Source organism: Neopsephotus bourkii, unplaced genomic scaffold, assembly GCF_033783945.1.
Source record: "Neopsephotus bourkii isolate Nb327-2 ecotype Australia unplaced genomic scaffold, CSIRO-AGI_Nbou_v1 NB_1675, whole genome shotgun sequence".
Classification (NCBI taxonomy): Eukaryota; Metazoa; Chordata; class Aves; order Psittaciformes; family Psittacidae; genus Neopsephotus; species Neopsephotus bourkii.
The window spans coordinates 448,069-475,883 of NW_026902149.1; the positions used below are offsets into that span (position 1 = coordinate 448,069).

Consider the following 27,815-nt stretch of genomic DNA (forward strand, 5'->3'; position numbering starts at 1 on the left):
CTCTGTACCTCAGCACCCTCAGCACAAAGGTGGACAAAGCAGCTCATGAGCCCTGGTACCTGCCAGCTCCTGGGGGGGGTCAGCACTGTGGCAGCTCCATGCCCTCTGCTTCTTCCCACCCGACCAGCAGCTGCTCTCCCTGCTCCCCCCACCAAAGCTTCTGGCAGGGTTTTACCACTTAGAGCAACATGCCCTGTCTCTGCTCCCTTGCACACACACTGTGCCCAGGAACCAGTCTGGGGTGCAGCGCATGGGGCTGGGAGCATCATGCAAGCATAGGGTACATGCCTGCAGTGTGTGTACAGCATGTGCATGTATGTAAGAGGCTCGTCTGTGCATAGAAACATGTCTAATTCTGTAGAGGATGTGGGAGGCTGAGGTGTATGTGGTGGGGAGCAAGATGTCAGAAGATGTTCATGTGTCTGCAGTATGGAAACTTCATGGTTTTGCCTCAAACCATTTCCCATCATCACATGCCATATACAATGCACAGACAGGCATAGGGTGAGGTTGTGTCTCTCTGCTGGTGAACACCACACAGAGGCATATAAAGGGGAAAAAAACAGAGGGTTTGTCTGAATTCTTTATTTTCCAGAATCATGATTTCATACATATAAGCCAGGGCCACCCATCATCCAATACGGAGACTCTGAGCCACCCTCACTCAACTACCCTCCCTGCCACTCTCCCATAAATAGCATCATTACCCACAGAAGAAAGTAAGTACTGCCTATCCAATATGGTAATGTCTTAAATAACTTAAAATGTTACAACAGAGGTGCAGCACCATGGGCCACTCCAGGCCACAGGCGGAGGTGTCAGGGCAGATGGATGAGGTTGCACACTAGTCCACACAAGTCAAGGGCACGCAGCAGCACCCCAACACAAGGTGTCTTGTGGTGTTCTTCCAGTGGTTCCCTGTAGTAGCCTGCAGGTGACATGGACTCAGCAGCTCCTTTTGCCCCAGTGTCCTGCTCCATCGCAGGAGCTCAGGAAAATGCCGTTCCCGCATGACAGCAGCTATGCTTGCCATCTTGCTTTGCTCGGTTCAAGTTTTTCAGGTAAGCTTGAACCCAGGTGTGACTGGGATTGGCACAGACCTGGTGGCCTTTCTTTGTGATGAACCTGTGGAAGAGGGATGAGACATTAGATCGCAGCTCAAACTTGCATCCTGGGAGATCCTGGATCCCAGCTTTGGGGCGCTGCAAGAGGTTCTCCCCCATGCCCTAAACTGATGCTGAAACCAATGGCTGTCTCTGTGCCCTGGGTTCAGCAGTAGCAGTCATTTTTCTCCTTCCTAGTAGCTGGTGCAGTGCTGTGGTTTTGACTTTCGGCCTGGGAGCAGCGCTGATAACACCGATGTTTTTAGTTACTGCTCAGTAATGTTTAGTCTGCCCAAGGACTTTCTGAGCCCCATGCTCTGCCAGGGAGGAGGGGAAGCCAGGAGGAAGCAGAAACAGGACACCTGACCCGAACTAGGCAAAGAGGTATTCCATAGCACAGCACGTCATGCCCAGTATATAAACTGGGAACAGTTACCCGGAAGGGTGGGATCACTGCTCGGTCCTGTTGGGTGTCAGTCAGCAGGTGGTGAGCGATTGTATTCTCTTATCTTGTTATTTCCCTTATCATTATTGGTGGTAGCAGCAGTGCTTTGTGTTGTACCTTAGTTACTGGACTGCTCTTATCTCAACCCCTGGGACTTACATTCTTTCGATTCTCCTCCCCATCCCTCCGGGAGCAGGGAGAGGAGGAAGGGGGGGAGTGAGAGAGGGAGCTGTGTGGTTCAGAGTTGCCGACTGAACTTAACCCACAACACTGTGACTTAAGATAGAAGCTCTCCCCTGTGAGGGTGCTGAGGCACTGGCACAGGGTGCCCAGAGAAGCTGTGGCTGCCCCATCCCTGGCAGTGCTCAAGGCCAGGTTGGACACAGGGGCTTGGAGCAAGCTGCTCCAGTGGAAGGGGTCCCTGCCTGTGGCAGGGTGGAACTATGTGAGATTTAAAGCCCCTTCCAACCCAAGCCACTCTGTGATTCTATGATTTCCCCCATTTCATCCCTTTTCCTACGCTGCCTCCTCAACTCCTGCAGGAACATCCTTGTGCATCCCTGGCAGTCACTGTCCAAGCCCTTTCCTCTTGGGATTCCCCTCACCGTGCTCTGTTCCTACAGACCCCTGTGCCCACAGCTGCCCTGGTCACTCACACACGCACACTCCATAGGGACTGTTCCTGCGCTGCCCCGGCTTTTCCACACCCAGGAGTCAACACTGGTACTTACACAATGGCTGGCAGCATGCAGCTGGTGCTGGTGCTGTAATACCGCAGGATGCGCCGACGTGGGAGCTTGTGGGCTGAGTAGGAGAAGCAGCAGATTGGGACATCAGATCCAACTGCAAGAGGCAAGGAGAGAGGATGTGAGCATGTGCTGGGCTGTGCATCAGGAGCAGCCAGCCCATCGGCTCATAGAGTTGTGCTGGTAGGGAAGGGAGTGAGGAATTAGAGAATAACTAAAATTGAAATGGACATTGGGGACCATCTGGTCCGACGCCAGGAACAGTACTGTTGAGTACTTGGGGAGATTCCCATGCAGTCATTGCTCAGAACTTCATTCTCCAAACTTCATTTCTCCACCTCTTCCAGCCCCAGGGCAGAGACTGAAGTCCCCAGACTACAATCAGGAACCAGTACCCTGAGTCCAGGACAGATGGATGAACAGATGTATGGACGGAATGATGGATGGATGGATGGATGGATGGATGGATGGATGGATGGATGGATAGATGGATGGATGGATGGATGGATGGATGGATGGATGGATGGATGGATGGACGGATGGATGATTTTCTAATTCTGGGGTTCCTACATGCAGCTGAGCTCAGTGCAGAGTGGAGACTGGTACATATGCTGAAAAATTTCCAGTCATCTGCCAGGGGAGCTCAACGGAGAGCGACACCAAAAGCTCAGATCTGTTCTTCACAAATGAAAAAGCAGGACTCACCTGGACCAGAGAAAGTCTGGGAGCAAGAATCTGCAATGAGGAGAAGAACAAAAACAGCTGCAGCAACCTTCATCTTCCCTTAGGTGAGGGCACTCAGAGCAGGACCAGAAGCTCTGGCAGATGAGGCTCAGACTGCAGCAGCTGGATTCAGCCCCTTTTTATTAGGGAGTTGTGGAGGTAGCTGGGAGAATCCCAAGTGGAAATTCCAGCATGATGAGAAAGGATGTCACGAAAGTGAAACAGACTAATGGAATTAGGTTAAAAAAAAAAAGTCATAAAGAATGGGATCTGGCTCACATTGGATCCAAGCCTGTTGAGCTCTGACTCAGTGCTCATTTTCGGTTCTGTGAAATCAAAAGGAAATTAAAATGTGCCAAGTGGCATGGCACTGTTTATCTGAACTGAAGGAGGGATTTTCCCTGTGAGTCTGTTATAACAGAAAGACACAATGCTTGCCTAGGATTATGCAACTCTGGAAAAAAAGTCCCCAGAGGGGTAGGCTTGGAAACGTGCTCATTATCTTTGTGTCGGGTGCTTATCAAAGGCTGCCAAACTGCAGCACGTGGAGCTGAGGGGTGGCAGGACTGGGGGTGCTTTGCTCCTACCCATCCCGCAGTGCTGGGCTTAATGAGGAGCAGTGAAGAGCTGGGGCTGGAGACACCCTGAGGATCATCCAGTCCAGCCCCTGATCCAAGCAGGGTTAGTGGGAAGGCTGCCCAGGACCATGGCTTTGAGTATCTCCAGGACTCCACAGCCTCTCTGGGCAAACTGTTTCATTACTGTTCAGTAATGAAGTTTTTTCTGGTGTTTAAACAGAATTTCTTGTTGCCTCTTGTCCTGTCATTGCACACTACTGAGAAGAGTTGAGCTCTGTCTCTTTGCTTCCCACACACATGATGATGAGATCTCTCGGAGCTCTCTGCTGTCCAGGATGAACAATCTGAACAATCCCAGCTCTCACAGCCTTCCTCCTAGGAGAGATGCTCCTGTCCCTTAGTAATTTCCGTGGCCCTTTGCTGAACTCTCTCCAGTATGTCCATATGTCTCTCATGCTGGGGAGCCCAGAACTGGACCCAGCACTCCAAGAGCAGCTTCACCAGTGATGAGCAGAGGGGAAGGATCACGTTCCTTGATGTGCTGGCAGTGCTCCTAATGCACCCCAGGAGCCTGTTGGCCTTCTCTGTGGCAAGGGCATCTTGCTGCTCCTGTCTAATTTGGTGTCCACCAGGACCCCCGGGTCCTGTTATGTCAAACTGCTTTCCAGCTGGTCAGCACCAACACATGCTGGTGCATAGGAGCATCCAGCACCAGGGACAGGACTCTGTTGAGCTTCATGTTTTCTTTTCTCCAGCCTGACAAGGTCCCTCTGGACAGCAGCATGTTCCTCTAGTGCTCCAGCCACTCCTTCCAGCTTTGCATCACCTGCAAATTTGGTGAGGGTGCGCTTTGTCCCAACATCCAGATCATTTAGATATTAAAGAGTACTGGCCCCGGTACTGATCCCTGGAGCTGCCCACTGGCAAATAGCCTCCAGCTGGACTATGTACCATGCATCACAGCCCTCCAAGCCCAGCTGTTCAGCCAGTTCTCAGCCCCTTTCACTCCCATTTATCTAATACACACTTGGATCAGAGAACTCTTGGATCAGAGCCTACAGGAAACCTGGAGAGGGGCTTTGGACAAGGGCCTGTAGGAACAGGCCAAGGGGAATGGCTTCAACCTGCCAGAGGGGAGACTGAGCTGAGCTCTTAGGCAGAAGCTCTTCCCTGTGAGGGTGCTGAGGCGCTGGCACAGGGTGCCCAGAGAAGCTGTGGCTGCCCCATCCCTGGCAGTGCTCAAGGCCGGATTGGACACAGGGGCTTGGAGCAAGCTGCTCCAGTGGAAGGGGTCCCTGCCTGTGGCAGGGGTTGGGACTGGATGAGCTTTAAGGTCCCTTCCACACAAACCAATCTGGGATTCTGTGATACTTTATCAGTTTGCCAATGTAGATGTTATGGGAGCCTTACTACAGTCAAAATAATCAACATCCCCTTACCCTTCTACCCTCATCCATCTTGCCAGCCATCTCATCTTCACAGGCTCAGCAGGCTGGTGAGGCATCTACCTACTCATAGTCACCTTAACAGTCACAGGCCTCCATAAAGCAACCAAATGACAGGGTCTCACTCTGCTTTGGAGGGCCTTTGCAGGCAGGCAGATCTTTTGCCACCTCAACCTCAGTCCCCAGAGGCACACGGAGTTCACTGCAAGAGGAGGTTTCCCACACCTGAGATATTTTGCCAGCCTGAACCGATCCCTCCAAAAGTTTCCTTGAGTACAAGATGGGTTTCCTGGCTAAGAAAGTGAGAAACAAATGGTGGAGAACCTGCCTGGCATGGGAGAGACTTTCAAGCCTCAGCAGGTCACCAGATCAGGACAGCTCCAACCTAGGAAGCAGGGCAAATCAGGGAGAGGGCGCCCTGGGGCTTCCCAACATCCTGCAACAGCCTGGGGATGCAGCTGGAGTCAAAGTCCCCCTCCACTGCAGAGAGGACGCCAAGGCCTGCAGGTGAGCTCCTGGACCTGCATTTTCCTCTCTAGAGGTACAAAACTGCAGCTCAGCTACCATGGAGCAGCAAGTGAGAGCAGTGGAGGCACCAACCTTCACCAAGTGGCTTGTCTCTGGCAGGGACAGAAGGAAGGTCCAAAGCCCCTGAGGCAGGTGATGCTCTGCTCCTCCCCATGGTTACCCTCCCTGAGAGGATCTCTTCTGCACTCCTGCTTCCCTACATGGTCTTAACCTGCGTTACACCCCAGGACACTGGTGTTGCAGGCCACCAGCTCACTATGCAAATGGGCAGAGACACCACCAGAGTGGCTGAGCGTGTGCTTTTACTGGGGCCAAAGACTCTCTGAGTCCTGACACAGGGATGGGGGAAAGTGTTGGGTTCTGTTGGATTCATAGCAAGCCCTGGCAGAACCAGCTCTGTTTTCCCTAGGTTCATCTGAGAAGCTCCAGGCAGAGGTTTATGGCAGAACAAGAAGTGCCTCTGGCTCTTGGTGAATTGCTGCCAATCAAAACCAAATTGTGGCTTTTTGCCATGGAAATAAATCATTCAGAAACCAACAGTGGCAGTTTCATGTTCCTCTGTGCTAGCATGTGCACAGGGGAATAACAAATGCATGATGCATCAGCAGGTGAGAAGGTTTGTGGCTGCAGAACGACAGCTTTGTGGCTAACACCAGCCAGGGGTGGCTTTGCTCATGGGAACTTCATATGTTCTGCTCCCCAGCCTGCTGCTTGCAAGGAGCAACCACAGGGCCAGCGGCACACAAACACTGGTGTGGAGGGGAGGTGTGATGGGGCGTGCGATGTGATCTGCATCAGCCAGCTCCGTCCTCCATCTGGCAGCCCTGAGATGGTCAGTGGAAGGAAAGGAGACGTCATTTACTGCTAATGAATCTGACAGAGCCAGAGGAACATCTGCAAGGAGCTGCTGCAGCTGCAGTTGCGTGGTTGTGTCATCGGCACAGACTGTTTAGTGCTGACAAAACTGCCCTTTGTCAGCTGTGATGTTGTTTCCCCTGCAGTGCTGAGGAGCCTTCTGGAAGGGGGGCACCTCTCCCCCGCCATGGGACTACCAGAGCAAGGCACCCCCAACAGCCTCTGAGGCCAGCTTCTGCTCTCATCTTTCTGCTTCTGTACGCTGCTCTTTGCTTCTCTGTCAAATCCCAGAGCCCTCTGCTGTCACAGTTCCTGCAGTCTGGGTAAGCCGATCACTGTCAAGCTTCCTCTATTACTCCTGGAAATGAGCCATTCTTACCATGTTAGCCTCACCCAGACTGGGGTATGAGATTTGTTTTGGTGCAAGCAGGGTAGAAAAAGAAAGCTTCAATTATTCAAACAGGAAGACTTTAGGGAAGGATGTTACAGTGGGTGTTGAGTCTTTGTCCCCTGTGATAGATGGTGACAAGGATAGCCCAGAGGCTGTAGGGCTCCTTCAGGGCCCACCCCTGAAATCCTGCTCTCTCCAAGAGCCACAAAGCACATACCCCAGGGCAGGGGGAAGCAGGGCAGTTTGCTACTGGGATGGTGAGGGCTCTGCCCAGGCTGATGGAGAAGCCTCATCTGCTTTCCCCTGGGGGTACCACTCACCCATGATTGCTGCACCATCCCAGCCTGGCACTGTAGCACCATCAGAAGGACCTTGGATCCTGTAAAGGGCTATTATCCCATTCCAGTCACTCCTGCTGGCCATTTTCTTCTCTTGCCCATAAGCCCACAAGCGGATGGGAGCTGTGGGACGTAGGGTGCCCTGGGGACAACAGCCTTGTCCCTCCACTCGCAGCCTGGGGCAAAGGTGACCCCAGACCGAGCCGAGATCCCCTCTTTCTCCTTGCTCTCACCAGCAAACCATCCACAGCAAGTCCCTTCCGTGACTGCACATCCACGCACAGTCCAGAGGGATGCAGGAGGCCGCATGGGGAGGCTGTGGGGTCATGGCAGAACTCCCTGAGCCCTCCCTTCTGCCCCAGGGAATGCTTGTGCCAGGCAGAGCCAGAGCTGGTCCAGGCAGCTGGACAATGGCCCTTTTAAAGGGCACGAGCCCATCTGGGGTACCAAAACCCTCAACATCACGGGGAGCAGGGCCTGCAGAGCGCCCTAACCTACAAACAGCCCACACGCATGGGAAGTGGTTTGCAGCCTTGCAGGAGCCCAAAATAAATCATGAGGCTAGTAAACATCTGAGCATCACTGCCGGTCTCTGTGCACGACCATGGCATACGGAAAGCTCACACCTCGCTGGAAAGCTCATACCTCCCCTCTCAGTGCTGGGGGGGCACTGACACCTGACACATCCCTGCCAGCACACTGCTGCTGGTGGCCACAGGGTCTTCAGGAGCTCCAAGGGCCATGCACAGGGAAGTCCCCAGCTGTGGCAATGGCCCTGACACAAGTTAAAGGCCAACAACCCTGGTCTCAGCCCCCTCTGCGATCAGGGAAGGTCGAGATGCTCGAACATCCCCAAAGCACCCGTGGGGTGCAGCCACTCACCCTGTGCTCTGGAGGCCACCCGCAGCCAGCCCACTCAAGCCTCCTGGAGAGCTGGGCTCCAGGAGCAGCAATGACGGTGGAAGCAGTTTAGTTTTGGCTGGTTTCTTTTCCTTTTTGCTTGATTATGACTAGCAAACAAGCCCCACTGGGCTGATTTATAAACTGGTTTTCTTTTTATCCTAACAGAGCAAGCAAGGAGGCTTTTCTCATAGAATCATGGAATCGCAGGGTGGTTTGGGTTGGAAGAGACCTTAAAGCTCACTCATGAATTATGGTTGTTTTATTTGTTTTTCAGAAAAAGCCCTTGCTGGAGACAGATTAAACCTTTAACAAGATAACATTTTTCTTATCGGCCACAAACATCCTCCTGGCGTGATGCGATTTCAGGGAGCACGAAGGGGTCTCCCATGCAGCATGGCCAGCAGTGCCCAGCCCCTGCTCACACCCTGTCATGATGGCCACGCACCTCCCTTCACCCTGCACAGTGTGGACCTGTGTTTCCCAGCCACTGGCACAGGACAGGTTCCACTGGAGCCAGTTCTGGGCCATGGCATCACCTACAGAATTCCAACGTTTCTCCAGAAACGGCGAGAATGGTGGGGGCAAGATTTCTGTGCATTGATGGAAAGTCACCAGTGCCCACACTCAGAGCAGGACAGCACAGACCCTGCTGCAGGGGGAACTGGAGCTTGGCCTAGATGCAGTTTCTGAACTCAGGACATTTCTAAGCACTTCCGTTTCTGAATCCTGACTCCTCGTCATTAAACACAGCTATCAATAGCAACTTACATCAGCCAGTCTCACCGTCTTTTGCAGGGTTCCCCTTTCATTCAAGATCAAGAATTTCCCTATTTCTGCTATCACCAAATTTATTTTGGGCATTTGCTTTACTTAGCACTTTCTCCTGGGATTTTTAGGGCGGTTTGCAGAAAAGCTTCATCATATTTCTCTATGTAAATTGATGCAATATCATGCAGACCGCCTCACATTGCCTGTACTGCTGACCACAAGCACTGAGGGCTGGTGGCAGGAGCAAGGGTAGAACACAGGTTGACCATGATTCCTGAGGAGATTTAAGAGGGGAGACTGAGCTGAGCTCTTAGGCAGAAGCTCTTCCCTGTGAGGGTGCTGAGGCGCTGGCACAGGGTGCCCAGAGAAGCTGTGGCTGCCCCATCCCTGGCAGTGTTCAAGGCCAGGTTGGACACAGGGGCTTGGAGCAAGCTGCTCCAGTGGAAGGGGTCCCTGCCCGTGGCAGGGGTTGGAGCTGGATTCTGTCATTCCATGAAACACCTGGAACCACAGTGGGAAAACTTCCATCTGAGACCAGCATGTTGCTGTGCTGTGAACCAAACTCCCCCTGAGATGCTCCAGCCCACATTGGCCACTTTTCCAGGGCTGTCTCTACATCTCAGAGCACCCTCCAGGTTAGATGCTCCTTCATCTGAGACATGCAACATCCTCTCTTTCTAAAAGAGGCAAGAGCTTGAAGAAATTACTTTCTGGTTTCATAATGACTGGAATGTGGTGGAGCGGGTAAGGATCACTTCTTAGGCACACGTGGCAACATCCCAGGGCATCACTGGTATGAGTACAGCCTCCAGCTTCAACCAGCCTGCAAAGCACTGGCAGAGTGGGGGACTTTGTCAGGTTTCTAGGCAAAACCCAGACCCCTAGGAAGCAAACACCCTGAGTTTGGGGTTTTATTTTGGCTTTCAGCAGTAGGAAAGTTTCAGCCTTTACACAGCTCCTGTAACTCACATTACCTAGGCTGAACTAAACCTAAACTGACTCAGCTGAACTAAGGAATTATTTTTGTTTTATTAATTAAAAAATGGTCTTTGACAATCCAAATCGATTTGGCATCTGCTTATTGACAAAGGTATAAAGGCACTGAAGTTTTCAGTGGCCTGAAATGGAAAATTACCTTATTGAAAACATTTGAATAATCAGTGCAGGTTTCCAACTAATTTTCCTGGTTTAGTGAAACTCATTTTTTATCAGAACATTTCTGCACCATAAATGGAATTCTGCCTGCCTGCCCTACCCACATCGTGTGCCTTGGGAGCAGGACAGGACCAGATGGCTGTAGGTGGCAGATGTCAAGACATGACCCATGAATGCTTGAAGGTACAATCACAGGGAACAGCTCAGAGGCAAACCACACTCTTACATACATCTGCAAGTTACATTCCCTGGGCCAACAGGCAGAGGAGCCAAGTAAGCTGACACAAGCTCAGAGCTGGTTCCTGATCCAGCTGGACCCTGTGCTCCCAGCCCCTGCTTGGCTGGGCGCCCTGCCTGCGGAGGCAGGCTCTCTCCGCATCCTTCCAGGATATCTAGGGACAAGGAAGCTGACAAGCAGAGCGAAGAGTGAGGTCTGAACTGATGGGTGAGCCTGCCACGTGCCTCTCTCTGCAAATGGCAAAGCGGAGGATGGACAGGGCCATAGGGTAGCCAGGAAGGAAGGTGATGCTCAACTTGGCATTTGCTCCAGCACGGTGAGGGGCAGAGATACCACCATGGCTCCCCACAGGAGACTCTTTGAAGATGGGCCACCTCTGGCACTTCTCCTGTGCAAGGCCAGGACTGTGTTCTCCTCCAGACTCCTCTGCCTACACAGAACAGAGCAGGTCACCTGTATGGAGCTAACCTGATGTGGCTGGTGGTGGGCTGTGCACACCATGCAGCTCCAGAGTGGTATTTGGAAACCACAGGATTATTTACTGGATGGCTGGGAGTGTTGAAAATGGTGACACAGAGACATGTCCAAGAAATGCATCTTCTTCCTGGTGAGAAGAGATGATTTCCTATGAACACCTCCTCACAGCTGGACAGCCTTCAGCTCTTCCCAGAGCATCCGTCATGTCTCTGCCAGGCCTTCCCTCTCCTCCTTAGGGACAGGGAGGGGTTTCGTAGACCTCCACAGTAGTCTGTGTTTAGGCTGGTAGCTACTTTCCAGTGAAAATCCCTGGTGCTTCAGCTTCTGGAAGTCTTATTTCATGCATATCTCCATCCATGTTGGTGCCTGCAGTGCTGCCATGGCTGCAGGACATGCCTTGAGTCCCTTCAAACTATGTGAAGCACAGACAGGTCATGGACCCCACTGGTGACAGCTCCAATCTCCTGCTACTGGGGCAGCATGGGCTGTGCAGATGTGGGAGGGGAACAGTCCACAGCAGAGGACACCTCAGCCCCTTTCTCCCTAATGGGCCTCATCTCATTTATACTCTTCAGCCCTTGTAAGGGTGCACTCTCACCTCCAAGCTGCTTGGGCAGGTTGGGTAACAGCAGCCTGTTGGCAAATGCAGGAACCTCCATAGGGGAACTTCTTACTAAGGAGCATGCATGAAAGCAGCACAAATAGCAGTGGTAATTGTTTCATATCCTGTGTCACTGGAAAGGCACTGAATCAAGGGGGTAGCTTCACCCTTCCGGGGCTGGGGCTACTGCTTTGTTCCACCACAAGACTTGTGCCACGAGCAGCCTCTCCTCTGGTGGAAATTCCACTGTGCCTACGCAAGCCGCTGCATGGACCTCCTCACTCCATAAATTGAGGAGCTGCTGTTTCAGCATCAGACAGAGAAGAGGCTGACAAGCTCCACTTGCCTGCTTCAGCTCCAGCCACCACTTCTCATCTGACATGAAGGTCTCTGTGGCTGCCGTTGCCATTCTCATTGCTGCCTTCTGCTACCAGACCTCTGCTGCACCAAGTAAGTCCAGCTCTCCTCCTCCTCTCTAACTGGGGACAGGAGAGATGTCACTGCTGGGACAGGGTGCTTTCTGACAGTTTTTCCATCCCCGGGGCCCTTCCTGTGTCAGACCATCCTCTGGCAGGGGCTTCAGGGCCACTGGGTCTCTCCTGCCATGGGAAAGGCACAGTTCAGATCATGGCATGGGCTCTGTCAGTGTCCGTTCAGGGTGAGCCCAGAAAAGGAAAGAATCCACATGCTCCCCAGACCTTGTCACTGACAAGAGCCATCCTTGTCCTTCACAGTTGGCTCCGACCCACCAACCTCCTGCTGCTTCACCTACACGTCCCGGCAGCTGCCCCGCAGCTTCGTGGTAGAGTACTATGAGACCAGCAGCCAGTGCCCCCAGCCAGCAGTCGTGTAAGTCCTCTTCTCCTGGGCGGTGGTGGGCTTTCCCTTTGGGCTGAGGATCCAACCAGGGAAAGACCCTTTTCACAGGAGAAGGGATGGAGGCTGGTCCCAGGGATGGGAGGGATGGGGGGAGAAGATGTCCACGGGCTCAGGCCAGTCCTGCTCTGCCACTCTGCAAGCTAACTGGTGACAGCCTGACATGATAGGCACGGCATCCTGCGTGCCCAAATTCTGCTGACTCTCAGGAAAGCCGGGGTTTGGGGCAGGGCTCCTCCCAGTGCAGCGCCCTCCCACCAAAACCTTACCTCTCTGCACCCCACAGGTTTATCACAAAGAAGGGCCGCCAAGTCTGTGCTGACCCCGATCAGGACTGGGTCAAGCAGTACAGGAATGACCTGGAGCTGCAGTGAGATCCTGCCACCCATGTCTCCCATTGCTGGGATGAGAGAGCCCCGGCCATCTGCGGGCTCCATCAGAAACACTTGCATGGCATTTAAAGACAGCTGAGAAACTGAAAATGGTCCAGAATGTAACTTTGGTGGTTTGCTATTTATTTTTTTTATAGGGGAGAGATAAGGTGCAATAATTCAATTGCAGACAAACAAGAATATTATTTAAAAGATATATTTTTTTAAAATGCAGACTCATGCACAGGTTATATTTTCTGTATTTAATGAATTGAATTTTTGATGTAATATTTAATTAAAATTTCAATAAAGAAATATTTTTCTAAAAAATTTCTGTCTTTGCCTCTATTGAAATTCTTTGCAACGACAATAGCTGAAATTATTATAATGGCAACATGTTCTTTATTCCCTTTCCTATGCTGTCAAAACCCCCACAGGATTTCACTGTCTGAACATTCCTGTTTTGCAAAAAAGGAAGAGAAAAAACACGAAGGAGTAGGTGTGAGAAGGGCATAGATCACATCCAGGTAGCTTGGCTCATTCCTTTTATAAGGTGCTTACCTCATTATGACTACTGGCAACTGGTTAAATGCCATTGCTGGCCCCATTATAGTTAATTATAATGTTACCTTTAGGGGATGAAATTAAATGCACTGGCTGTTTCAGGAGAAGTTTTCTGAGACCTTCAGCTAAAATGAATCAGCTATTCCCCGAGCTGAGGATGGAAAAAATACGTTTCACTGCAAGATGAAATTGTGTTTCGTTGAAGTCTCACTTATAGCAGATGTGCCCCCTTAGGAGAAAAGGTGCTTTGTCTCAGTGCCTCAGAAACCTGCCCAACCCTGGGATTGCCTGTCCAGAGATGCAGCACCCCCTGCAGTCACCCTGCCAGACCCCAGCCCCAGGGCATAAGCTGTCCCTTCAAGGAGACATGTCCACCACAGCCCTGGGGCTGGTCTCCTGCTGGAGCTGAAGGAGATGGAGCACACCACTGATGGCATTTAAGCTCCTCTGATCAGCTCTGGACACACCCTATTGGATGAACAACAAGGGTTTGGGCTTCCCCTGCCTGGACTTCTGGTGCCTTTAGGGCAGCTCAACGGAAGACTCAAGTCAGAGACCTGCCTGCACTCAGCTCAACCTCATGTGTTCACCCACTGAGTTTGGGATGACAAACATGAACATCAGTGAGACACATGGGAGCAGAGAAGGAATAACAGAAGGATAGAACGATTGGAGCTGAAAGGGACCTTAAAGCTCATCCAGTTCCAACCTTCCACTGGAGCAGCTTGCTCCAAGGCCCTGTGTCCAACCCGGCCTTGAGCACTGCCAGGGATGGGGCAGCCACAGCTTCTCTGGGCACCCTGTGCCAGCGCCTCAGCACCCTCACAGGGAAGAGCTTCTGCCTAAGAGCTCAGCTCAGTCTCCCCTCTGGCAGGTTCAAGCCATTCCCCTTGGCCTGTCCCTACAGGCCCTTGTCCCAAGCCCCTCTCCAGCTTTCCTGCAGCCCCTTTAGGCACTGGAGCTGCTCTAAGGTCTCCCCTTCAGGAGCCTTCTCTTCTCCAGGCTGACCCAGCCCAGCTCTCTCAGCCTGGCTCCAGAGCAGAGCTGCTCCAGCCCTCGCAGCATCTCTGTGGCCTCTTCTGGCCTTGCTCCAGCATCTCCACATCTTTCATATGTTAGGGGCTGCAGAGCTGAAGGAAGGGGGCTCCTTGGAGAGGATGAGGATGAGCAGGCACAGAGTAGAGGCTGGGTGGGAGCCATCCAGAGAGCAGAGCCTCAGGTGTGGCTGGAAGGGACCAGGCAGATGAGGGGGTGTTTGAGGGAGCAAGGAGCATACCAGTTATGTTGGGCACCTTGTCAAGTCAGGAACTGCAGCCCCCAGCTCCTCAGCCCACAGGGTGATGCGCACTCGATCAGTCATCCCAATGCAGTGCTCACTGCACCCAGCCTAAAATATCCCCTGGGGAAGAGGAGGTTAAAAGGAGAACTGTGCCAGTGAGCAGGGCCAGAGCACCCTTCCCTGAGATGCTGATGGCCAGGAGGTTCGGGTGGACATCACCATGAAGGCAGCTGTGCTTTGGTGATGAGGAGCTGCTTCTGCAGGAGGGAAGTAGGTCTGGTCACAGCCCTGACTCCCCAGGCACCACATGCCCCATGGCCTGTCCTGGGCGCCAGGCTCATCATGGCCATGCTGGAGACCAAGGACACCTCGGTTGTTGGGTACCAGCCTGCCCCATATCTGAGTGCCAGAGCCATGTACCTTCACCCTGGACAGACTGGGATTGGCACAAAGGTGAGTGCCGAGAGCTGTCCTCACTCCAGGGAACAGCTGGAACAGAGGACAGGAATTGGAAGACCTGCAACGTGGTCATCCCAAAATGGCTTGAGCCTCTACAGTTCTTCCTGGGTACAAGCTCCATCTGTCCCTGTGGGAGCAGCCTTGGCGTTTCTTGTTGAAGGATACACAGTGCAGTGTCAGCCAAGGACCACAACCCAGCGCATGTACTGTTTGAGCCTGCTGCAAACAACCCCATGAACCAAAATCCTTAAGAAGCCAGGTCACATTCAAGCCACCCACAGCAGACACCCACCCTGGGTACCTCAGCTGACTCCTCACTGCTATTCAGGGAGCCTGCAGGGAGTCCTGAATTGCTCATGTCTTTCTTGATCTTACACCCGCCTACATGTGACAGCTCAGAGAAGTGCATGTGAGGAGCACAGCTCTCTTGTTAACCCACACCCTCAGCACCGAGGTGTGAATGAAGCCTGCACGAGCAAGGCAAAGGCAGAGAGCAGCTTTGAGCAAGCTAGTAGCTGCCTCCAAGGCCAGCCAGCAAGCAGTGGGTGCATGGAGAAAGCATTCCTAGAGATCTTCAGAGCCACCATGTTCTGCAAAGGAGGAGGAGGAGGAATGCAGGGAAGTGGTCAGGAGTCTGCAGTACCTGTGTCACCATGAGCTCAAATCTGCACCCAGCAATTACTCTGCACATACTGGGGATACTGGGACCCAAGAGGAGGGAGGCGTACAGGAGGTTTCCTTTAGATTCAGACTAAGACAAGAATGATGGTGTCAAGGGTTTCAGAATTTGTAAACTACTAAATGACAATCCTGAAACTAGAGTGTGGCATTTACTAAGCATTTTGTGCGATGTTTATAAAAGTAAGTATTTTTAATGAAACCCTGGGAAAGCCAAGCGGTGAACTAAAATAAATCATTACTATGATAAGAACAACACCATTATCATAATAGACATGCACATTTCTATATATTTGTTGTCTGTATCACCCTAGTGTGTCTGTAGGCTTTTTGAGGTATACCGACAGCCAGGAGAGCCGGAGGTCAGTCTGGCATGGAAGGAGGAGCTGGGCTGGGCTCAGTGAGGCAGGGATTAGTGGCAGTCAAAGATCATGGGCTGATGGCTTTTACGTCTCCACTTTTGTCAGAGAGGAATTAGACATCCTGAAGGCAAAATGCCAGTGCACTCAGCAGCTACAGCTCTGTGCCTTCCCCACTATCCCAGGGACCAGGGCCCTGGCTTGCTACAGGGAGCAAGGCTCAGTCCGCCACCCAAAACAGCTCTTCCCAGTGACACCAAGATGAGGAATACTTTTTTTGGGAGGCCAGCGTCCAAAAAAAGGCATGTAAAAGGGGATGGTTTTGCATGCTGCGTACAAAAGTAATATTTTTCAAAATAGTGATATGTTCCAGACTTCCAGGGCTGAGGAAGACACGGAAGTATTATGCTAGAAATGGTGCTGTGCATCACCTTCCACATAACAGCCAGCAGAAGGAAGAAGTGGCAACCAAGAACACTTCTGCTCAGTTCTTAGAAAGACAGAAATGACTGCTCACATCCCCCCAAGATGACGAAGCGTTTTTCACTGCTCTAAAAGAGAAAGAAAGAAACTAATATTTGTTGAGAAAGTGCATTTCTAAAGCCTCAGGTCTATAAATTTTGCTGCAGGGGACACTGTCCATGCCTCCAGGTGACCAAACTGCCCCAGCCCAAAAATGTGACATCAGTCTACTGATTGCTCAGAAAAACATCCCCCTGATGATCCTGTCCATGCCTGTTCTGCCAGACATGGTATCCCAAGGGACTGTTACCTTCAGTAACACCAGACATCTTGAGCAGATCAGTTTGGGACTCACCAGAGCAAGAGACTATCAACCAAAAATGTCCCTGTAAAATATATGTATATGCATATGCATGTGCCCACCTCCTTTCAGCATACAGAAACCAAACGGACATGGTGTGACTGTGATTATCCTGGCAAATACAGATCAGCCCCTTTGGCAATAAATAACCTTATGAGGCTGTGTGAGCATCACCAGCTTGCCGGGTATCTGGGGAGCAGGAGCACTTGCAGAAAGATCCACATGCCTGGGTCAGACCATGCTGTGCCATGCAGATCTCCCTCATGGCAGAGGTGAGTGGTCCAAGCAGGACCTGGTCCTTGCTGGGTAGGATCTGCATAAGGGCCAGAGCCAGGCAGTAAATGCACTTCCACCAAGTACAGGGGCCAGTTCAACTTGGCCTGACTTAAACAGAAAACTTGTTTGCAAATAGCTTTAGGAGCAACTTAGCTTTAAGTCACCAGGGAGCTCTAAAAGCCAGCTGCTGGCTTTTCTCTAGATGCCCATTACCACTCAGACTGGGTATCTCAGAGCAGACTGGTACCGGCCCTGGGCAGCATCTTAGTTGCACGTGATGTGGAGAGCAAGACAGAAATTTTCATAGCCTATTCAGAGCTATCTCATGCTTTCAGCCTTTACTCTTCTTGAGAGAGGCAGATTCACGATTTCTAGGAATGCCTCCGATGCTGCACTGGGGTGATTTCATATCCTTCCTGCTCTTTCATTTCTTCCCATTTGCAAGATCTCTGAAATATTGCACTTCCTCGCACCTCTTTGGAAACATTCTTCACCCCCCTGGTGCCACAGCAGATGCCACTCATCTGTCAGCTTGCCACAGTCAGATTGCTCGTGCTTTCTGGACAGTGACAATTAGGCTGTCCCTTCCCAACTGTCACCTTTCACAACAGGTTCCTGGCTGTCCTCACCACTCCCACCCTCCAGTGCCTCTGGTTCCAGCCCTCTGACAAGATCTCCAGGTTCATGCCCTTTCTCATCTCCCCAGGCTCCATAAACTCCCCCTGTAAGATCTCCATGGAGATCAATGGGCTGCAGAGCCCACCAAGACCCATTGCCTTTCTCCTTCCTGGGACATGGCAAACCTGGGACTTCTAGCTGGTCTCTTCTCCCTGCCACACAGCCTCCAAAATAAAGAGCCTGCAGCTGAAGGTGGAGGGGTGAGACTCTCCAAAATGCAATGAAACTCAAGGTGAGAGGAGCTGCTTTCTCAGGTCTAGAATCATTTCTCACTGGGATACTCCTAAAGCACCACCCAGGACATCCCCAGAGAAATCGTGCTGAGCATTTAAGACCATGCTTTATCAGGTCTCATTTCATTTGAATTAAACTCTTTAAATTAAGCAGATTCATTATTTCTGTCTGAAGGGTGAGCTCCAGGGGGCAGGACACAGCTGCTGGCATTGCCTCCACCCCACCTACCCCCAGGCAGTGTCTCTGTCTCCTGGCCCTGTGTACCACAGCACTTTGGTTTAGATGACTAGAACTGGCTGATGCCACAGAGGAGCTTAAGAACCTGAGAGCTTTTCCTCTGGAAACACGGTGGCAGACTGAGGCAAGAGGCTGGGGCAACAATACAGCCTGGAGCAGAAGGGATGGTCCAGGGGATGTCTCAGGGGAAGGAGAGATCAATGGCGAATTTGGAGACATCAGCAGAAACGGGTTATTTTCCTTTCCCAGAGTTTTGCAGCCCCTGTAGTGTCCCTGTCCTGGGGTCAGCAGCGCAGCACTTCCCACACCTAGAGATTTCCCACCCTTGTGGCTTTGTGAGCGGAGGTGGAGGAGTTGGAGCTACCAGACCTGGAGGTTATCACCCCACTGTGGGACGAGAGAGAGCAGCCCAGCAACCACCCACACCCACACAGATGGCCCCTCACCTTCACCAAAGGCCTTGGCCCATCCCTGGCAGTGTTCAAGGCCAGGCTGGACAGAGCTTGGAGCAACCTGCTCTAGGTGTCCCTGCCCGTGGCAGGGGAGTAGAACTGTGTGAGCTTTAAGGTACCTTCCAACACAAATCATTCCATGGTTCTGTGACTCGATGCTGAAGCATGGCCAACTACACAGGCAGCTGCTGCTACCAAATTCTTTCTGGGTGGGTGCCCGTCTCAGTGCAGTGTCTCACTGATGCCACATCAGGATCTCTTGAGGACCCTCTTTAGGCTGGGCAGGACCAGATCCAGCAGCACCCTTTGCCCTCTGAGACATTGCAGATTAGCTGGGGGTAACAACCACAGATGGAAGTGCCAGAAAACCACACTGCTCATTGCAGAGGCTCTCCACATCAACCCTTTATTGCCTTGTTCCACAATAATTCACACTAAAATCAGCACTACACATTAGGTTGCGTGCATACCTCTTCCATCAGCCCATGACACAAGCAGCAGGGTGGTCAGGGGGCTCCCCTGTCCCCATCGGCAGCACCAAGGGTTGTGGTATGTCCCCAGTGCAAAATGTCCTTCCCAGCACAGGCATGGCACATGGCTGGTGTCAGGCACATGGCGTGTGTCAGGCACATGGCAGTGTCACACTTGTCAGGTCATCCCCAGCAGCCAGGAGCACACAGGGACCCTGCCAGGACACACACCAAGGCACACAGGTATTTCCCTGGTGCTGGCCTGCGCGCAGGAGGAGGTGATTGAGCTCCCAGCTCCCTGCCCAAAACCAGAGCAGCTGCTGTCACAGGATGATGCACCCAGTCCCTTGTGTGTCCCTGACCCAAGAGATCACCAAGGGCTCTGCATTCCTGCCCCCCAAAAAGGCACCCAGGAAAAAGAGAGGCCGGAGGTTTCCCGAAAACCTGTCAGTGAAGGTGTAAACATGGGAGCGGTCGCTCACATTGTAGAAGGAGATTTCTCCTGCCTCATAGTCCAGGAAGATCCCAATGCGCCGGGGTCTCACGGCCAGGGTCAGAGGGGAGACAGGAGAGGTGAGGGCCTCATAGTTGCCTCCATTTTGCAGCCGCAGCACCCAGTAGCCGTTGTTAGGGGAGAAGAGGATGTTTCCCTTCCGGCTGGCAGACTCCCTGCACAGCCCCAAACCCCACTCTGGCTTGTCTCCCACCTGTACCTCCCAGTAGCAGCGGCCTGAGAAGAAGACCTGGCTCCCCAGCACCACTGGAGCCGTGCTGAACCTCTTGGGGTTGTCAAAGAGGGACAGAAGAAGCTTCTTGCTCCCTCGCCGCACACTCTTGCAGTCATCAGACAGGGTGAGCTCAGGGTGCGCCGTCTCAGGGTCCAGAGTCACATCCACTGGAGCGAGAGAAGGGTGGAAGGACAATGGGGCTTCAGAGGTCTGCAGGCATGCACCTGAGCAGGTGCCTGAAACTTGGACCTGGGGGGTCTTCCAGATCTTCCCACCTCCCACATTTATTTGCTTGTGCCCATGGTTTTGCACAGCTCCTAGCGCTGCCCAGCAGCAAAGTGCGACACAGAAGATCATGCTAACCATGAAGCACATCAAAGCATTTGGCATCTAGCTGCAGAGCAGGAATAGAATGAGAATGGCTCCACTGGCCTCAGCACAGCTTCACAACCAACCAACACTGACAGCAGGAGCTCGGGGGCAATGCGGAGCCTGAAACTCCTGAGTGACCTCCTAGACTTCAGGGTCGCCTCACAACCCATCCAAGAGCAGAAGGAGGAAGGTCTCCCCTCCATGAAACCAGCCTGAACTCACCAGTAAATAAAGAGGGGCCAGTTGGACAAAGCTTGTTGACAAAAACTCCCCAAGCCCCAGGGTATGGGTGGGAAAGGGGGGTGAACCAGGACCCAGGCGTGCCAGGAGCTGGCACAAAAGCAGCCACCTTACCTTTGAACTTCTTCAGCATGTCCCTCATGCCCAGGCAGCGCTCTGGGATGCTGTAGTCCTCCTTCAGGGTCACAGACACAGCCTTGGGGGATGGGAACGTTACCCCCTCACACCTGAAAGGAGAGTGATGCCCATGGACTCTATCCAGAGCCTACAGCACTGCCAGTCTCCTGCTGGGGGGTTAATGCCTTTCCGTTGCACAGATGCATCTCTCCCTTCAGCTATTTGACTGTGAGCACTAGGGGTAACTGCTTGTTAATCAGCAAGGCTAATAAGTGTGACCACCAGCTTGAGCAGCTTCCAGTGCCTAAAGGGGCTACAACAAACCTGGAGAGGGGCTTTGGCCAAGGGCCTGTAGGGACAGGCCAAGGGGAATGGCTTGAACCTGCCCGAGGGGAGACTGAGCTGAGCTCTTAGGCAGAAGCTCTTCCCTGGGAGGGTGCTGAGGCTCTGGCACAGGGTGCCCAGAGAAGCTGTGGCCGCCCCATCCTTGTCAGTGTTCAAGGCCAGGTTGGACACAGGGGCTTGGAGCAAGCTGCTCCAGTGGAAGGGGTCCCTGCCCATGGCAGGGGTTGGAGCTGGAGGAGCTTTTAAGGTCACTTTAACCCAAGCCAGTCTGGGGATCTACGATCCCTCTGCATCCCCCCTGCCTGGGGCAGCCAGGACAGTAGGAGCATGGGTACCTACCTGCACAGGACGTTCTTCATGTCCTAGAAAAAGAGAAAAACCATTCTGGGTGTGTGGCTCCAGAGCCTTGTGCCCTCTAGTCAGTCTGACCCTGGCCACCAACCCAGACAGCAAAGGCAGTTAGTGGGGCTGGTGGCATAGCCTGACCTTGAGCAGCCCATCAGCTGGCTGATGGATCTTCTCCCTTATCTCCAGGATCAGCTCCTCCAGCAAGCACTTCTGCTCCACCAGCCTGGCCAGGTTTTCATTGATCAACAGCAGAATCCTCTTCTCCTCCTCCTCCAGCTTCTGGAGCAGCAGCTTCTCCTCATCGGCCAGCAGCCGATGCAGCTTCCCGAACTCACTCACAATCCTCTCTCGCTTTTTCTTCACTGTCTCCTTGTGATAGGAAGAAACATGGGGTGAAGACAGGCAATATTAGCCAGCAGACAGGATGGGGCCGGATGCTCCAGCACAGCGTCAGACCCTGGGAAACCACCACATTTTTCTGTTAAGTGCATTTAGTCAAAAAACAGCCAGAGGCCGAGTGCTGAGCTCCCACTCCACAGACTCAGTTTATCAGCAGTAGGACTGTCCAGGGCATTTCTGCTCAGCTGGACATCAGGTGTGTAACTGACTTGATGCAGCACTGGGGTCTATTGGGGTGCAAGGGGATGCTATCAGGGTTGGTTTGTATTAGATGTGGTACAACCTGTACCTCTAGCTATATCCTGACACAGCCACTGCTTGGGCAGCCCAGAAGAAAGGCTGGAAAAAGACTCGGCTGCTAACCAAGGGAAACAAGGTAACCAAGGGTTGTTAACCTCTTTCCAAAGGGATAGAGGTGGAAGAAGCCCCAGGGATGGGGAGGGATGGAAAGGGCGAGCCAGGGTGTCCCAGTACAGGCCAGGGTGGGGAAACAGCAACAGGCATGGTTTGCTGGTGCGTTAGGGATTTTCTTCTCAACCCGATAAATTGGCTCAAAACCCAAAGCACCAGGAAAACATGCTGCAGATAGCGAGGGTCATGGAACCTCAGACTGCAGGAGGTAAGTGAAAGGATGCTGAACTGCATTTATTTTTCTGTCCAAGCACATGATTTCTTGGACCTGAGTCACAGAGGTTTGATAAGCAAGGATGGTCACAGCCACTTCCCCCCCACCTCTCACAAGGGACACCCTGGCTCGGGTGAACAGGGGATAGTGACATGGCTCATCCACTGCCTCCATCCCCGGCCCCATCTCAGACCCAAGGGGGACACCACAGAGCTTGGCCAGGCTGTGGGCAGGCAGCAGGGCTGAGCAGATAACTGGAGAAACCAGTTTAATCTGATTAATCATCAGCTCCAGCTCAGAGCTGGGCAACTTGGTCCCGTGCTTCCTTTTCTGCAGTTACTTTCACTTCCCTGCTCCTGGAGGGATGTGAAACGCAGCTGTTTTGCTGGTGTCTGCTTTCCCTGGGCTGCTTTGGAGTCCGGCAGAGGTGCAGTAATTCAGCTTTTCTTTTCCTTAACGAAAATAGTTCCTACTGCTGTGGAGCAAAGCTCACTTTGTGGCTCATGCCTGGCTTCTAACTCATGCACACACTGTAAAACAAAGGGCAAATACAAAACAGCCAGTGTCCGTTAGTTTAACCCTGTGGGTTCGGGGCAGCTGCCCTTCACAAAGCACTTCTTTCCTCTTGAATCTTTCTACAGTTGCACAAGGTCACTTCTGTAAGGCTTAAGCCAGACACGTGCCTTGCACTCCTGGGTCTTCATCCTTTCTGCCGACTCACGCTTCCTAACGTCCTCCGCTTCCTTTGAAAGATGCTCCAAGGATTTCTGGAGTTTGACCTGGAAAGCACAGAGACGGGCTCAGCCCCAGCAGCACCCACAGCCTGGCTCCTGTCCTGGTGCCAGCCAGGCCCTGGCACCGAAACCCAGCAGCTGCGCTCCTCACTCCGCGCCCAGCATTAACCCTCTCTGTGCTCCTCGGGTTTTCCCCATGTTTTTCTTACTGTGTAGGTTTTGGAGAGCAAAGTGACTGCCCCCCTCAGTGCTGCCAGGAGTGTTACTGGGATGCTGGGACACGGGGTTTGGGTGCCAGTAGCTCTGCACCACTCCACCAAGGTGACCGTTTCTGCCACCCCTCCTCTGCTGTCCTGGCAGTGCTGCCAGGGCTGTAGGGAATGGGGCAGTGGGGTCCTGGCAGCTGATCCCCCTGTGCCCAGGGTCCATCGGAGCATGATGGGGATCCCCAACCTCCCCTACCTTGTAGACCTGCGCGGCCTCCTCAATGGGGTAGACGGTGTGCAGGCGGTGGTGCAGGGACTCCCGGCACACCACGCAGATGGCCTCCTCATCCTCCTCGCAGAAGAACTTGAGGCGCTCGTCGTGCTGGGGGCAGAGCGGGGTCCCTGCCACCGGCTCCGTCCCCTGCCCGCCCCGCAGCCCCAGCTGCCGAATGCTCTCCACGATGTTGGCCAGCTGCCTGTTGGGTCGGAAGCCGCTGCGGTGGCAGGAGGCCCGGCACTGTGGGCAGGAGAAGGGCCCGTCCGCCCAGAGACCCTTCTCCTGGCAGTGCTTGGCGATGCAGCCCCGGCAGAAGTTGTGCCCGCAGTCAATGCTGACGGGCTCGCTCATGTACTCCAGGCAGATGGGGCAGATGGCCTCCTCCTGCAGCCGCTCCAGGGCCCCCGCCAGCGCCATCGTGGCCTCTGTGGCCTTGCCAGGTGCTTCCCTCCCGCCACGGTCGGCGCGGTTGGTGGGCTGCTGGCGAGCCGGCAGCGCCAGGGAGCAGTGGCCTGGCTGCCGTGTGGCACCCGCCACCGAGGCCTCCTCCACGGCTGGGGGAGGAGCGTGGCAGCGACAGCTGCGGCCAGCCCGGAACGCTGGGGCTCCTCCGGCCCCATGGGTCCAGGGAAAGAGAAACGGAGCGGGAGAGTGTGATAAATTGGGAAGCGCCAGAAATAGCCCGTGCGCAGGCACTGGGTGGCAGAAGGGACGGTGTTCACGGAGTGCTGAGCCGAGCACCCATGGTGTCGATGACAGCCCCGCCATTGCCTGCTCACTGCCCTTCCTGCTGCCTGCCAACTGCCCTCACTGCCAACTGCCATCTGCCCTCACTGCCAACTGCCCTCTGCCCTTACTGCTGTCTGCCCTCTGCCCTCACTGCCAACTGCCCTCTGCCCTTCCTGCTGCCTGCCCTCTGCCCTCACTGCCGCCTGCCCTCTGCCCTTACTGCTGCCTGCCCTCTGCCCTTACTGCCGCCTGCCCTCTGCCCTTACTGCTGTCTGCCCTCTGCCCTTACTGCTGCCTGCCCTCTGCCCTTACTGCTGCCTGCCCTCTGCCCTTACTGCCACCTGCCCTCTGCCCTTACTGCTGCCTGCCCTCTGCCCTTACTGCCACCTGCCCTCTGCCCTTACTGCTGCCTGCCCTCTGCCCTTCCTAACCCTAACCCTAACCCTAACCCTCTGCCCTTAGTGCTGCCTGCCCGCTGCATGCTCACAAGCTGTCTAAAGGCACTGGCTGAGCTCAGTGCACAACACCAAAACATCTCCCATGACACCCACCCACCTGAGAGCTGCAAGTTTGGCCATAGGGCAGGCAAGGGGTACGAAGCACAGGGAGATGCTCACAGACCTGCCAGGAGCAGGCAGGAGGAGCAGTGCTCCACCGTGACTGGGGGTTGTACAGCCAGGAGCCATCACACTGCCCCACAGACCCACCTAGTGTCAACCTGTACCTGCTCCCAGCCTCCACTGCCCAGCACAGTCACTGCAAAGCATTCTGAGAGCCACTGGAGGTTTTGCTCCTTTTTATTATACAAAAATAGCTTCAACACAGTCAATACATTAGAATGAAAAGTTCCACAGAAATGCCAAATAAATTAAAATTGCTTTTGCATAAGCTTAAATAAAAGAGCTGACCACTGTATTAAATAGTCTGCCAAATTCATGAGTAATAAGAAAACAGGGATGTGTCTCAGAGGTGCCCATGAGAGTAGGTCCTTGCTGAGGTGATGCTTGGAGGAAGCAGGGTGTTGCTTATCCACTGCCTGCATTGTTGTGGTTATTCAAGATGTCCTGGACCCACTTATCACCAGGTCTGCCACAGACCTTGCCTTGCCGTGTGATAAATCTGCAGAAGGAAATCCAGTGAAAGGATAGGGCAGGGGAGGAGGAGAAGAGGGGAACTGCCTGCTCCTTGCCACCCATGAACTCCAGCAAACCGGACACTTCTATAGCTGCAGAATCCCAGGGAAATATGGGCTAGGGGGTTGGCTTCATGTCATTACAGGGAATCTGCTCCCTGCCACTTAAGCCCGTTTGTCCTCGCCTGCCTAGTCCAGGCAGGACACCATCCTGGCTGGGTCCCACTATCTGGGCATGACAGGGGTGGTCAGCAAAAGCTCTTTTGACTCAAATCCAATAGGGAGGTCCAGAAACTGGCTGCCTGGGATGTGGGATTGGCCTCTGAGGTATCTCCAGGCTGTTCTAGCATGGGAGAACCCAGCCTGGTGTATTCCCTTGCTAGGACTTGTGCAGGTTCCTGGCACTGTCACCCTTCAAGTGGAGCAGGGTGGCCAGTATTTGGGCAGGAGATCTACTCACATCACGGCTGGCAGGTGGCAGTGCCTGCCCGCATATTCATACGCCACCACGCGGTGCAAGGGAACTTCCTTGGTTACATACTGGTGGCAGCAGGAACGACTAAACTTGACAGCGCCTGGAAGAGAATTTGAGCTTTGTGATGAAACCAGACTGGGAAAAGCGGCAGTGGGGAGAAGCAGGGTCAGAAGACCAGAGGGTCCCTGCTGCAGGCAGTGCTGTTCCCACCACAGGTTCACCACCCTTCCCTCAGGAAGCCAAGGAGTAGCAAGACATGCTTGGAAGAGAAAGCTGTCAAGCATTACTAAACTTTATATGGCACAGAAAGAGTAGAAAAGAGAGCTCCTTGGAGAAGAGCTTGGACTCACCTGGAGAAGAGGAGACCTGATAGCAGAGGACAGCCACAAGGAGTACAGCAAGGGCAGCTGTGGAGGTCTTCATGCTCCTGTTGGGTGGAGATAAACCGTAGGAGTTGATAAATTATAGGAGTCAGGCCAGACTGCTGCAGGTCTTGCTGTGCCTGATGTGGGATTCCTGGGTTCAGCGCATTTATAGAGACAGTGAGCAAGGACGGAAACACACCAGAAACATTGCTGAAAGACATGACACAGTGGAAAAAGTGCTGTGTCAGAGGTTCTTGTGAAGTACCCAGAGCCCCAATAACAGCAGTGCCCGATGTGCCATATCATATAATGATGTGATACCACAAAATGACAGAGAACAGGATATGACCTCTCTTCCTGTTACTCCTGACCAAAGGACTCTGTAGAGAACCTAGAAGGCACAATTCAGAAGATAAGTAGATGACCCTCTTACCCAGAAGTGACATGATGGCAATGGGTGGAGGATGGCTGTGGCTGCTACCCACTGTGTTTCCTAGAATATCTACATCACAGACAAACTTAGGGCAATTCACTTCTCCCACAGCAACTGGAGCTCGGAGAGTGCATGAGTCTGCCCTGCTTGCAGCACTGCCCCAAGGAGGTGCAGACTTTCTCCATGGGATCCAGAAGGCCATCAGTATGTGAACATGCAGAGCAGAGGGTACAGCATGGTACCCTCCCAGGTCTGGGCTCCTCTTCTGTCCTTGATTATCAGTTGCAGCGAGTCATTAGGAAACTGGTTCTGTTGCTACATTGCAGTTTCATAAACATCAGTGACAGCTAAAAGAGCACTCTGTTACCCATGGACATGAGAATCGGCCATTAGTGTTTATAAAGAGCTCTAGAAGCCCATTACAGTGCTGGCACAGCAGAGTTGGCTTAGATGATTATTTGGTTCCAGGAGTGTAGAATCGACCCTCTCCTGACCTACTTTGTCATTTCCCCAGCAGCCACAGACACATAGAGAAGAGATTTGCTGGTTTAGCTCATGTTTGGGATGGGAATGGTGTCACTGCACTGGCAGATAAAACACTTATCAAATGCTGAATCCCTAAAGAAGGGCTCTGCTGGCTTCTGGGCAAAGGCTGGTGGATGAAGTTTCAGGAGAGTAAGAGGAAGAGCAAGATCTTCATGATGTTAGTGAATGTGTCCAGGCCTGGGCAACCACAGCTGCAGAGGGAAAGCCAAACAAGCAGGCTGCCTTTCATGATGGTCCAATGAAGAAAGGGATCTAACTCCTCTATGGAGGAGGATGATTACAAAAGTGAAACCGCTGCCAAAAGTGGTGGCCCTGTAGGAACCCAGAGGAGGAAGTAGAAGAGAAGAGATTCCCTGGAGCAGCTGAAGGAGAGCTGATTCCAGCCTGGGACTCCCAAGGACATACCATCACCATGTCTCAGTAGACTGATTGAAAAAGTGAGCCAGACTCGACAGGAAGAGTGGCCCAGGTGGCAGTGCAGGATCCTGTTTACACAGAGCCTTTTGTTTCACTACAACACTGTTACTACGCATAAGCAAAACTGAACCAGGGTGAGACCACACACACGTGGGTGCCTTGCTGCCATGGAGCTGGGAGCCTGGATGAGCCTGCAGAGCCCTGGGATCCCAGGGCACCCACTGCCAGCAAGGCTTTGGGAAAGATGCTTCCTTAGCAGGAACAGGCACCTCCTATC

The 27,815-nt window shown here is 53.0% G+C and overlaps 4 protein-coding genes across 4 annotated transcripts in view; 1 reads left to right on the top strand and 3 right to left on the bottom strand.

Annotated features, from left to right (window-relative positions):
• Positions 1–12,871, top strand: part of LOC133224314 (C-C motif chemokine 4 homolog) — a 67,067-nt gene extending 54,196 nt beyond the window's left edge. The window contains exons 2-4 of the mRNA XM_061375743.1: positions 11,634–11,744; positions 12,029–12,143; positions 12,457–12,871. Of these exons, the coding sequence (XP_061231727.1) occupies positions 11,675–11,744; positions 12,029–12,143; positions 12,457–12,544 (273 nt within the window). The 5' untranslated portion in view covers positions 11,634–11,674 and the 3' untranslated portion in view covers positions 12,545–12,871. The remainder of the gene's footprint in view (positions 1–11,633; positions 11,745–12,028; positions 12,144–12,456) is intronic.
• LOC133224307 (C-C motif chemokine 4-like) lies at positions 589–3,254 on the bottom strand. The gene is made up of 3 exons (XM_061375725.1): positions 3,000–3,254; positions 2,280–2,391; positions 589–1,125 (listed from the first exon to the last, which is right to left on the bottom strand). Exons 1-3 carry the CDS (start codon positions 3,070–3,072, stop codon positions 990–992), a joined length of 321 nt encoding a protein of 106 aa, XP_061231709.1. The 5' UTR covers positions 3,073–3,254; the 3' UTR covers positions 589–989.
• A 6,094-nt stretch (positions 12,872–18,965) lies between the features above and the next one.
• LOC133224302 (E3 ubiquitin-protein ligase TRIM39-like) lies at positions 18,966–23,886 on the bottom strand. The gene is made up of 6 exons (XM_061375716.1): positions 23,421–23,886; positions 22,908–23,003; positions 21,339–21,569; positions 21,192–21,214; positions 20,505–20,617; positions 18,966–19,945 (listed from the first exon to the last, which is right to left on the bottom strand). Exons 1-6 carry the CDS (start codon positions 23,856–23,858, stop codon positions 19,374–19,376), a joined length of 1,473 nt encoding a protein of 490 aa, XP_061231700.1. The 5' UTR covers positions 23,859–23,886; the 3' UTR covers positions 18,966–19,373.
• Positions 23,887–24,682: 796 nt separating this feature from the next.
• On the bottom strand, positions 24,683–26,394 carry LOC133224328 (C-C motif chemokine 4 homolog). The gene is made up of 3 exons (XM_061375759.1): positions 26,128–26,394; positions 25,763–25,877; positions 24,683–25,289 (listed from the first exon to the last, which is right to left on the bottom strand). Exons 1-3 carry the CDS (start codon positions 26,198–26,200, stop codon positions 25,196–25,198), a joined length of 282 nt encoding a protein of 93 aa, XP_061231743.1. The 5' UTR covers positions 26,201–26,394; the 3' UTR covers positions 24,683–25,195.
• Positions 26,395–27,815: the final 1,421 nt, after the last annotated feature.